A 13,080-nucleotide genomic window follows, 5' to 3' on the forward strand; every position below is an offset into this window, starting at 1 on the left:
ATAGACAATCAAGTCTAACCCCCTCCCCCCAAATGTCACGCTCCCCGCCCACCCCCACAACTGTCCTGGTCTCCTCCATCCCTCACCAGGCACACAGCAGCCCAAGGACTTTATGTGACTTAATGATGCAGAGCTAACCATAACGATGACAGCAAGGATGGAGCTGCTGTTTAGAGAGCACTGTGGGAGATACTGTGCCAAGTGCTTAAATACGTTATCTTATTCAAGTCTATCAACAGTCACATAGGTTTGCTCAAGGACAGGAAATGGAAAGGCTAAGATTCTAGCCCAAATACGGCAGACTCAAAAATCTGTGATCTTAGTCACTGTATCTATAAGACTTAAGGTCTTGGATCCAAGAAGAATCCCGTCCCGTTTGCTTTCGAGGTTTACCAACAAGCTGGAAAGTGTACCATGTCGAGAACTCTATGTACCCAAGGTCGATATTTCTCACAAATGACGGCGATGGAGCCATGAATGAATATGGGTACCAATTAGGTACAAATCACATTTAGTCTGCGAGGTCTTTAGGTCATGAGGACACTGCAGTTTCCTGTAAACCAAGGCATTTCACTGTAAACCAAGGACTGATGTGGTTTTGACTCTAGCTCCTAAAATTTGGAGACACAACCTGGTTACAAATTCTTAGACTAACTCTCAACTGTATATCAAACAAGTGCACATGCACACACACACACATACACACACAGATAGACCTGTTCTATATCCTGACTCCGCCGGAAAAACTTAATCTGCTCTTTTTCCAAGTATCCCTTTCAATTTCTCAAATCTCCTAAATAGTAAAGATGAGAGACAGTCCAAACACAAATCTTCCCCAAGAAAGCTGGTATGGTTTTGACTGCATTCAAATCAGATCTCATACCACTATTTTATTGTTTGTTTAGATAATCCTATTTTCATCTGAAACAATCTGCACATCCAACTTCCCAGGTCAACTGGTGGTTCCCAGAAGCTTCTGAAGTGTTTTCAGAAACGTTGAAGGACCAGCAGTTTTTTGAGATGGATGAATATAGTCAGGTGTTTACGTTCAAGTTAGAACACTTTGCAAAAGTCCTTCATGGCTCGCGTGTAGGAGTCTTTACAAACTTTCATGAATATATCTTGGTATGTGATTGGCAGATTTTCAAATACACCCTTTTAAACTTTATCATGCTAACACAACATTGTAAATCAACTATATTCCATTAAAAAAACCCCAACTTGATCATGAGTCAAAGTCCTTAAAGAAAATGGAAAAAGATCTCATTTTTAGGAATGCTAAATTGAAAAAGAATGGGAGGTCACATGAACTTGGACATTTAAAGACACAAACTGATTTAAGAAGCAAAGATTTTGGGAAGCCCTAAGACCATAAAGCGATCAACGCAAAGACATCTGTCAGGGCGGAGGCGACCTGAGGTAAAGACCAGTTAAATCTAATGCAATCAGAAACTTAGGCCAGTTTAACATTTTTTATGAGGTGACAACCCTCTAACACCATAATCTTGCCTTTCAAGATGATGACACAGGACTTAATGAGTAAAAGAAAACAACTTCAAACCTCTCTTTTGAACATGAATTGTCTATTTAGGTTAAAGGTAGACTTTGAGATCCCATTAGCTACTGGCACGATTGGGAAAAGTCATGTGCGCGCACACACGCACACACACGCTTCAAAGCAAGTAGTTATGTAATGATAGCAATGTCTGTTTCTACTCAGCTTCGAAAACAGAATTGAAGCCAAAACTAACAACTCTCCCGCTAATTAGAGAAAGAAAAATGTCTTCTCCCCAAGTGCCCCAACATGAAACTGAAATTAACTGCTTTCCTTTGGAACCCACTTATTTTATGCTTCCCAGAAGATGTGGGGATAAAGAAACTTTGGAAGACAGCAGCTGGGAAAAACACATGGACACCACACACGGACTCAATGGAAACCGAGCATACACTTAACAACAGAAAATTCTTTTCCTTGTGGCAACCTGGGTCTAATAAAAGTCTGGTTACCTTTACATTTCTTCTCTTCCGTTTGGAAGGTCTGGGTGCTCGGGACACTCTGATCGTTCACATCATCGTGGTCCAGATGGAATATGGAGCTGGTCCAGGTGGCCTGGATGAGGTGCCGGGGCGACTGTTCATTTTTCAATGCACTGCGCCTCTCCAGGGGGCTCTTCCTGTGCAAGCAGGCTTCAGACATCCCCACGAGCTTCCACTCCTGCTCGCCGTCTGGACAAGGCTTTGGCTTGTCCCAGGCTGGAAGGCCATTTTCTGGAGGGTTGAAAAACACGAGATGACGTGCTGTTGGCATCGTAAAGATGGGGTTGAGATGGAGCGTTCTGGAAGGCAAGTGCTGCCTCGATTCTTTGGGGCTGACAGCGTTCGCCTACCCCTCTCCCCTTGATGGCGGTGATAAGATGCAGAGGATGTCAGCCTTGGGCGTGGAGCCGCTGGGCGCTGGATAGCCTGTTGAGTAATCAACACCTTCTCCCTGATTTTAGTGCCTAGAAAGACATCGGCTCCTCCTGGGAAGGGTGCCCTTTCGCCAGCCCCGCTCCCAGCAGCAATGGCCCAGGAGCGAGTGGACACCAATTTATGTTACTGCTTACATGACCATTTGAGGTCTCGAGGGTCAGGGCTGGCCGTGGACACTTTTCAGATCCTCAGGACATAAAACGTCCAGGATTCGGCCTTGTTTGACTTGGGTGTTATCACAGGCTGACCTGAGGGGCACCCTGTTCCGTAAGAGGGACGTGCCACGTGGCTATGTGAGAGAGATAACGGTTTTCCTTGTTATCGTCCACTCCTGACAGCCTGACACAAAGGGCTGGCTCTTCCAAGAGAGATCGTGTCGATGGTTTTAATGTCGTCCCAAACGGGCAAGGAGGACAGATGAACCGAGCAGATCGTACTTTAGTTGTCGGGCAAATTAAGAGCCCTAAGGATAGATTGGAAAGCCCCACGGCTCTTGCGCTGAGATACAGGCAGTTAATGATTTGTGTATATGATGTTGTTTTCTCTATTCAATGTATAGGGACTTGAAGGTCTGCCCTCTAGAGAATGGGAAACAATAGGATAATATAATGAAAACATTCTCACACTAACCTTCCCTGTGGCAATTTTTACCTCCTTGAATATCTTTACTGAACACGGATATAAAGTAGAGAATAAAAAGGAGTAAGCTAATGTAAATAATTTGTAGATGCATTCACATTAAAAAACATAATCAATCTGGTCACCCATATTTCCAGAAATTCTTAGGCTACTGTCTGTCAAAATGAGAAAAAATATAATATAAATAGAGTTCTACTTTTAAAGTGATTATAGACAGTGAGGGAAAGACTAGTTGATAAGTGAATTTTCTTTTGTGCTGAAAGGGCCAAAGGACCTTAAATATTCACATCAGAGCAACAAGTCCATCCTGATCTGTGCATAATACTGGGAATGTAAAGCTGATTTTCAGACATTTAGAATGAATTTTAAATTATTTCATGCGAGGGTTAACCATGCTTTCGGTTTTCACAAGCCCCCTCTGTAAAGCTACTAGACGTCTTTAGAGCTGTTGGTTAGGGTGGTTTCTCTAAAGGTGTCATCTGTTCTCAGTCCCCTTTGGAAGCTGCATTTACCTTTCCTGGTCTTGGGGTTGCTGTGTGGACATCCCGATACCCATCCACCTTATTTCTAGTACAGGAGGAGACTGAACAACTACAGCAAGAAGGCGATACTCAACACGTGATTTCTCTGTCACAGTCACTAGAAATACTGCAGCTCAAAATACCCTAACTTGGCCGGTAAGCAATGATTCCCCTTTAAACAAAATCATACAATACTTTTGGATGTGATATTTGATCTTATTCAGAGAAGAGCATCGTGTGAGGGGAGTGAAATAGGCCTGGGTTCTTTCTCCTCAGTTTCTAGGGCATTATTCAATGTACAGTGAATCCAGAAGGTCTGGGCTCCACCGTGCCAGCTCCTGGTGCAATTACAGGCACTTATTCCCACTTTTCATGAAAATAAAACAACAGATTAGGATCTCGGGAGAGCGTGTGGCATTTCAGAGGAAATATACCTATGTAGAATCCTTTCAAGGACCTAGTATCCATGAGGGTTTGAGATTTTCATGAGCTAGGACTTCCCTGGCGGTCCAGTGATTAAGACTCTGCGCTTCCACTGCAGGGGGTGTGGGTTCGACTCCTGGTAGGGGAATAAAGATCCCACACGCCACACGGTGTGGCAACAACCCCCCCCCCCAAAAAAAAAAAAAAGGTTTTCACGAGCTAAATATAAGGCCACTGAATGCAAGGGTTAACTTTGCAAGAACGACTTTCATTTTGTTTCTACAGATGTGAAAAGCCTTCTCACCCATGCACGTTTCTGTGATGTCTAGTCAATTGCCACGGACTCTAATTCCTTGGGAAATTGCACGGTGTAATGCTCCACTTTAAGTAATGTTAAAGTTATCACAGTATTTTGTAGAGCCTCCAGCATTTGATTTTTCTGCATAAATTCTTAAAATTTGATATTAATTCCCCTGCCCACACAGAAATTGAGAAATACAGCCAAACTGGGTAGTCACTGCTCCCTAGTGAAGGCAGCTATCAACATGCATGGATGAGAGATGCTGGAGGGGACTTCACCCAAGGGGATGTTCCTCCCTAAAGCACAGCCCATTAAAGTTTGCTCAGCGTGTCTCCCGGGGCAGCAAGAGCGGGGATTTCTTCTAAGCAAGGGATGCTATTTTTGGGGTGAGGCAGGGGATAGGATTGCCTTCCATTTTCCTAAGAAAAGAAGCCCAGGTGGTTTGGGAAAAGGCCTCCATTCATGGGAGGCATTTATGAGCTTGTAATTACTGTCTGTACTAACATTCATGATAATGACATTCAGTAGCTTAATTGGCAGGTTTATGGGTTGGGGCACGGCTGGATAATCTGGGACTGGGAAGTCATGGGAAAACTCAAGAGGGATTTATTTAAGGAGAATTTCTGATGATCTTCCCAAGAAGAAGAGGGCAAATATAATTCCTATTCCATTCCCAAGGAGGGATGAGACTCGATTCCAGGCCCCTTCAATTCTGCCTACCAGGGACACTGTGAACTGTGCTATTTATTTATTTATGTTTTTGAGATTTCAATGCTCCAATTTTATAAACAAAAATTTAGGTTATTTAATATTAAAGCAGAGACAAAAAATAATTTTAACATGGTTTTAATCAAGTTTAACATAGCTGTTTGAAACAGGAAATTTTAAGACAGTAGAATAGAGCAAAGGAAAAGATTATTAGCATAGCTGCTCTGAATGAACTCCTTACTGTGTGGATTTGAATTCCAGTGTAAGTTTGGTACTAGACTGAAGACGGGTCTGAGTCACAATTTTCTCTTTAGTGTTTAGAAGCCCCAAATGTTTTCCTTCAGATTGAAAAGAAGAAAAAAAGAAAAAAAAAAAAAGGAAGAAAGAACAAGGGGGAAAACCCCTCTATTTCAGAACCTCTTTAGCTTGGTGATGGGTATGCTGAATGCAACTCCATACCCCCTAAAGAATTTCAGATAATGGCAAAAAACTGAAAACCTAGGTGAAATGTGAATTTGCAAAAACCCCTTCTCTTTGGTGTGACACAGCTCATTCCCTCCAGGTAGGTATACGGCTCTCTTTCAATTTCATCAAAATCTATCAAAAAAGGGAGCTGGAGATCAATTTGTACTTCTCCAGTAAGATTGCTAGGGTTTAATTTCTTATAATATCAAGTTAACAAGGTTTTATTATACCAAATGTTTGTGTAATTTCAATGTGAAAAAAACTTACATACATTTTGAACTGTGTTATTTCCATGTTTGCTTGGCAATCAGTGATGGTTTTCAGGGATTTCCTGCTATTTCTATATCCTTTGGTTGCCCCCAAACTCAAACCAATGAGATATGTCTTTTTAGAGGGATTAAAATGTCGAAAGATTAAATCAGTGATTCTCAAATTTTGGTAATATCAGTCATGTGAGGTGCTATTAAAGGAGGCAGGAGACCGGCTTATCGAAATAGAATGGAGCTTGGGCGTTTGTATATTTACCAAGTTCTCCAGATGGTTCTGATACCCAGTAGAGTTTGAGATCCACAGGGTTGAGAAAATCTAAGGTAAGAAAACAAAATATTGGCGGATTTCAGATAAGCGTGCAGTCCCCCTCTCAGACTCTAAGGTTTTACACACCCTAAACTAAATTTGCGTTATAATAAAAACATTCATCAATTGTTTTGGGATCTTCTGCTCGAAGCATTAAAAGTCAGATGTTAATTGAATGCTATCTTGTAGATTGCAGGTATGGACGTGAGTAAATATGCACTCAAAATGCTCCTCATTCTGAGGATTATCTGGGACACAAATGTGCACAGTAGTAGAAATACATGTTTTTTTAAAAGGCAGATTCTGGAAATGACCATATCTTATTATTCACATGAAGAATGAATTCTTAAATGAATCTCAGCTAAAATCTGGCTTTTAATATTTTGTATTCTAGACATCAAGACAATTAATTTAATTTGTCAGGAATGATGCAAATCAATAAGTAGAATCTAAGAAAATAACTAGATAGGGGAATGTGAACTGCTACTAAACTAACTAGATACACACTGACCTGTCTGTCTTGAGGGCGTTTAGATTTGAATGGTTGCATTTGTGTTAGATGACCATTATTCTAGTGGCTCAAATGACCCAGCATTGACCTAAAAGGTTTTTTGCAAAAAGAAACAAACAGAAATCCCATGAACAGAACTACCTACATCCTATGGCTGGAAATTTCGTTAAAGAAAATAGAAAATAAACTTGCCCATTAAAAAAGAATTATATGAAAATATGCAAGTATTGCAGGACATAAAAGCAAGCTGATACCTTAGAAAAGTGCTAAGGCAAAGGAAATAAATTATGACAAAGTGCTCAGAAAGGGTCTGCTGCGTAGGCTGGGGTTTCATGGCACCAATTATGAGAGTTGGGTTTGCATTAAAAGGCCATCAGTATGAGGCCTTGAGACCCCAAACCACATTCTGTATTCAGGGGATGTATATATAATACTCTTTGCCGACCCAGCGAGTGTGTAGAATTATCACTGTAGAGCATCAGGCCATTAAATACGATGTCTCTGATTTCCGTTCAAATTTTTCACTCCAACCCATAAGTCTTAGCCTTGTGGAATTCTCAGCCTATGTAGACATCAACCGACTTTTATCTGTGGCGTCATGTAGAGCAGGAGACGTATTTGGCTGAGCATTTACTATGCGGCACGTACAGAGCCAGACACTTTGATTCATCTCCATGGACATTCTGGAAGCACACAGTGTTCTGCTGCCTGATTGACAAGGAAACTAAAATTCAGAGAAGCACTTCATCTGCTCTTTCATACCTCTTGTACTGTTAACTGATATGTTTGCCTTAGTTTGCTAAGTCGCCGTTGACCTATTCATAGCTATCATTTAATGAATACTTTGAAAGTTCTTTATAAACTTTATTGTCTCATTCAGTTTTTCCAGTTCCTCACTGATGTTCACAATTGATCTCCCAGCTTTCACTCTCTGCCACCTCCAAGCCACGGTCCACGCAGTAGCCAGAGGGAGATTTTAAAAATAAATGGCCGAGCGCATTTCTCTGCTGCTTAAAATCTTCTGGTGATTTCCCATCCATATTGGAATGAGGTGCTCAGGTCGTACGGCAGCCCGCAGGGCGCTGTGGGATTTATCAGCCTGTCCTGCTAAGCCTGCCTCTCGTGGCTCTGCCCCATGCTCCTGTCCTCTGGGCACGTGGGCTTCAAACGTGGGAAGCTCATTCCCACCACAGGATCTCTGCAGAAGCTCTTCTCTTTACCTGGAGTGTCCCTTTCCTAACCCTTATACAACCACCTCCTGATGTACCAAGAAAACGACCAGGATCCAACTCCCTCCCCCTTTTACAGGAAGGTTAGATTTCCCCTTTTGGAGAACCTGTCAGAGTTGCATTTCTCCAGAAGATAACTGAATATGAAAAACTGAATAGGCTGGACCCGTGTATACCTTGGTGGAGGGAGGCGGGGAGGAGGTTGGAAGATCAGAATCCCAACCCTTCCATAAGAGTCGCTGACAGGTCTAACCTTGGGAAGATCACTTCCTGTCTCTAAGGTTCAGTTTTTCCATTTGCAAAAGGGCAGTATAATATTGCTGCTGGGGTTTTTCTAAAGCTCAAATGAAAGGATGTATGTGGATGTATTTAGTAATTAAGTGCTATCAGGTGTACACAGTGCTGTAACCACCTACTAGTCTGCATCGTGTACATGACCATATTATCTCCTTGCATCCAAAGGGAAAAATACTATTAATAAAGTAGTATGTTACTTTTACTAATGAAACCTTCTATATTCAGTGGCTGTAGGTACCCTACCTTCACCCTCAGCAGCATGACCACAATCAACACTGCTACCATCACCACCTGGTCCTCAGCAGAAGGTGTGTGAGGTGAGGTTGGTTTTGGTGACCTCCCACTTCCTTTTGACCCCCTTTCTATCGTCTCTCTCCCTCCTCCCAAGTTCTTGCTCTTCTCATGCAGTCCTCTGGGTATTCAATCCCCACTGTGGGAGAATCATCTACTCACAGATCTCTTAGTGACCTTGGGCGAGTCACTTCTCTGTACTTCGGTTTCCTCATCTGTAAGATGGGAACGTTCTATTGCTATGATGATTAAGTAAGTTTGTACATAAAAAGATCTCCAACAGTGCATGGCACATTGTGAACAGTAAATGTCAGCTCTTTACTCACGCACTCAAAAGATCTCTTGCATTTGCCCCATCCTCAAAACGCAAGTCCTTCCTAAGCATGATTTTCAAAGAACCTCTCCAGAAGAAAGAAGTTTGACAAATGACTTCACACCACTGTGTTAATGGCTTGGAACCTGGGATGAGTCACCGCTCCTAGCAGAAGTTGTGATTTAAAGAGGATGCTTGATGAAGAGAGAGAGTAGCACAGACATATATATAGTACCAACTGTTAAATAGATAGCCAGTGGGAAGTTGTTGTATAACAAAGGGAGTCCAACTCAAGGATGGAAGATGCCTTAGAGGACTGGGACGGGGAGGGTGGGGGGGACTCGAGGGAGGGTGGGGGGCAGTTGAGGGAGGGAGGGAATATGGGGATATGTGTATAAAAACAGATGATTGAACTTGGTGTACCCCCCAAAAAATTTAAAAATAAATAAATAAATAAATAAATAAATAAATAAATAAATAAATAAATAAAGAGGATGCTTGTAATAGTCTAGGACCATAGCCCAGGAATGAATGCCTAAAGTTGAATTCCTGATGGCTGTGAAAGGCAGGTGGGAGAAATGTTTTGGTGAAGTAGGCATTTCCGTTCAGGCTGGCCTATCATCGTACTTGGCTTGCTTAGTTTGGTGGGTCAAACAACCCAATAGTGAAGACATAGGTTTGACCCCTACTCAACTTTCAAGACCTTTCTTGAACCAATCCATCCTCCCTCAGACTTCCATAGTTGCAAAATTTATCTCCTTTCCTCTGCATGCTACCTTTTACCTTGTGATATATAACTGTTTATATACATGCATAATTTTCTTTTTCTGTTACACTAACATTGTCTAGCACAATGTCAATGAATGACAATTAATATTTCTTGTTCCCTAATAATCTGATACTTGCAAAGAGAAAACTGCTACCTAAGCACAGACTCTGCCTATTTTCTTACCCAGAAGCCACTGTTTAGTCACGAGGTGGATTCATTACTATGAAAACCAATTCAGTGCAAATTTTCTATCACCAACAGTATTATCTTCCTCAAAATGCAGGTGAAAATGAAAGCTGTTCTGCTTTTTAGAGGCAGGATAGGATAGTGGATAAGACTATGGGCTCAGCTAGTCAAGGTTCTAATTCTGGATCTGCCACTTATTAGCTGTGTGACTTTGGGAAAATTGGATCTCTCTCCGGAAGAGCTGTCCTATTTGCTCTATCTCTTCTGAAAGGCAAGAACTTACCACGGCCTCCTTGTGCGTCAGTGGTATCCCCACATTTTTCCTCCTTTACTGGACTCTAATCAATTTATCCATCTCTTGGGTGATGCTTTGGAGGGCTAGGACAGGGAGGGTGGGGGGGGGAGTCTCAGGAGGGAGGGGATATGGAGATATGTGTATAAGTACAGCTGATTCACTTTGGTGTACCTCATAAGCTGGCACAAGATTATAAAGCAATTGTATTCCAATAAAGAGCTTAAAAAAATTTTATCCATCTCTCAAATCCCACAGCTCTAAGCACAGTGTCTTAACATGACAGGACCTCAATAAATATTATTTGGAAATCATTGAACGTAATCTAGGCAGGTCAAAATACCCCTGAAGCTGAACAGAGCACACACACACTCTAACCTACCCAGAAATTTCTACCCACAGAGCAATAATGTGTTCTGTGCAAGACAAGTCAGTCAGACCGCTCAGCATCAGCAGCAAAGGTGGCCCCGCCAGCGACAGATGCTGGGGCCCCAGCTGAGGGGCGGTCTGTGCTCAGAGAAGGCAGAAAGGGCAGCCGGTGACTCCGTTCCTCCCAGGGCCGGGCTGGGTGGTCCTGCTCTTTCTATTTTGACGTTTGTACCCCATGAATGGCCTGCCCAAGCCACAGATGTAGCCCACTGTTTGCTGCCCAGATCATGTATGTAGCGGAGATCCAAAGGGATGCCACCGTGTGGCTGTGAGTCTCAGGGCTGCCTCTCAGGCCCCCTGGCCTGACACGGCCTCCCTGGTCTAGTAGCGTCTGGGATGGGGGGACCGGCCACCAGAGGACAGGCTGTGGGCTTGTCTCTTGGTGCCTTTGGATCCGTCCAGGGTGGCTTTAGTTGGCCTGGGGATCTTCAAGAGTGATTTGAAGCTGCAGATCCTTGGGCACCATTTACTTCCAAGGCCTCAGTGGCGGGCAGGGCTTTTCCAGTGGAAGCCATGAGACTTGTAAATTTGGAATATTTGGGCAGGAAAGGGAGAGTTCTCTGAAATAGATAAAAGTCAAATTGTTGGCTATTTTTAAAGGATATTCACCATTACTGCTCTCAAGAATTGTCAGGGAAGGTGACACAACCTTGCTGAGTCTCATTAGTAACCTGGGGTGAAAATGCTTCACAGGGTCGGTGTGAAGATGAGATGAACCAACACATGTACAAGGTCCAGCTTCAAGCAGAAGTGCAAGTGCTGGCAGGGTTCCCATCCTGTTTTCCTACTAACGATTATGGGGATGAAAGCTACTGTTCCCAGTGGGCGGGATTACACGACACCAGGAACCTCCCAGGGCCGTGTGGACCCTGCCCACACAACCTCCCGTACTATGCCAGTCTGTGGTGTGTCCTCCTTCCTTTGAAAAGCATTTGTTGTTTGTTCTAATAACATGTGATCATGTATTGTTTCTGAGATCTCACTGGTATATGTTCATGTTCCCAACGTGAAGACTTGGTGAACCCTGGAGGTTGGGACCAGAGACTGCTTTGATGGTCTCCACAACTTAAACCTGCAAATGGAGGGGATTTCCCTGGTGGTGCAGTGGTTAAGATTCCATGCTCCCAAAGCCACGGGCCTGGGTTCGATCCCTGGTCAGGGAACTAGATCCCATATGCATGCCGCAATTAAGGAGGCCACCTGCCGCAGCTAAGACCTGGAGCAACCAAATAAATAAATAGATAAATATTAAACAAATAATAAACCTGCACATGGAATGAAATGCTCTGGACATTGTAAGACACATGAGGGATGGATCACAGCTGGGGAAGGCGGCCTCCCAGGCCATGGGCTTCTAGAGGATTTGTGGCTAGGGAGGATAAGGATGGAAGGAAACCATATATGTTATTGTGTACAGGTATTTTACATGCAGAATAACAGTGATAATACTGGTGTAAGCAGCTTGAAGCAGGAAGGAGCTCCCTGTAGGAGGCCCCTTCTGTCTTGTCACTTTTATATTGTCACTAACCTTAAGCCGGGCACCCCCATGTCCTGCTTGACTCCAGCCCAAACACAGCTTTCAAATCTTTGGATCAGACAACACCTTGCCTAACCTATCGTTCTTTCTGTAGATCAAAGAAATAGAAGTGAAGAATAAGGAATTAACAGATGACCAGACCTCTTCTGCAGCTTCCCCAGATTTCAGTAATCTGTGAGCAAATTGTGAATGAGATGGATCACGAGGAGATGGCCAGCCTGCACGCAGTGAGGCTCACACTGAGTCTGACCTCCTACCTCAACGATGAACTGAAATTACTCCCCCTTCCCTTTAAAAACTTTCAGGGCCAAGCAGAATCTTCAGAGTTGGTTTTGGGACACGAGTCAGTCTTCTCCCCAGATTGCTGGCTGCCTGATTAAAAGCAATGTTTTCTGTTTCTACCAACACTTGCCTCTCAAGTATCGATTTTCCAGCCGCCAGCAGCCAGGCCTAAGTTTGGTAACACTGTCAAAATGTACTGAGCACTTACCACATGCCAGGCTACTAGACGGGGCTCCATTAATACAAATTACTATTAACTGAGCACTACTGGGTGCCTGGTAGCCTCCTAAGTGCTTTACGTACATTATCTCCTTTACATCACATGGCAATATCAAGAAATAGGTATTGAGTCTGTCACTGAAACCAATGAGGAAATAAGGGTGGAGGGGAGTTAATTGACTCCTGTGTTTCTGTTTAGAATGGGTTACAATGTACTATAATTATTAGTTCACGGGTTACATTTTTGAGATCCTTAGCAGCTGGGACCATGGCTTGTTGAGCTGCGTGGCCCAGCATGCAGCAGGGGCCTGGTCCACTGAATGCTTCTTGCCTGGAGTGGAGCTGCACTGAATGGGAGCTCTCCCCATCTCCATCCTTCCCCTCCACGGCCTAGTGGCAGTATCCTTCTCCCCTTTGTGCTTGTTCTGTTTTCCCACTCAGCTAAGTGTCCTTTCCTATGGTCCCCGCACTCTTTCCCCCAAACTTCTCTTCCATTACGTCCTCCCCTTTCTGAGTGCTACGTCTCTGTGGCTATTTCAAGATCTGAAGCAGAGGTCTCTAAAGAAACTGGGCACTGGGGTTTGAGAAACAAATACTGACATTTTATTTGAAAATCTAGA

General features: G+C 43.3%; 1 protein-coding gene across 20 annotated transcripts in view; it reads right to left on the reverse strand.

Moving 5' to 3' along the window:
• The window catches only part of THRB (thyroid hormone receptor beta), a 386,771-nt gene that overhangs the window by 76,227 nt on the left and 297,464 nt on the right, over positions 1-13,080 (reverse strand). For 15 of the 20 annotated variants that reach the window (XM_057738390.1, XM_057738387.1, XM_057738396.1 and 12 more), the window contains 2 exons: positions 6,055-6,114; positions 2,008-2,268 (listed from right to left, as the gene is read on the reverse strand). The exons of 1 other annotated variant lie outside the window; for it this stretch is intronic. In XM_057738390.1, the coding sequence (XP_057594373.1) occupies positions 2,008-2,268; positions 6,055-6,114 (321 nt within the window). Of the gene's footprint in view, positions 1-2,007; positions 2,269-6,054; positions 6,115-13,080 lie in introns of those variants that run through there. 4 more of the 20 variants (XM_057738400.1, XM_057738401.1, XM_057738402.1 and 1 more) reach the window with 2 other exon arrangements.

Source organism: Hippopotamus amphibius, chromosome 6 (genome assembly GCF_030028045.1).
Source record: "Hippopotamus amphibius kiboko isolate mHipAmp2 chromosome 6, mHipAmp2.hap2, whole genome shotgun sequence".
NCBI classification, from domain to species: Eukaryota; Metazoa; Chordata; class Mammalia; order Artiodactyla; family Hippopotamidae; genus Hippopotamus; species Hippopotamus amphibius.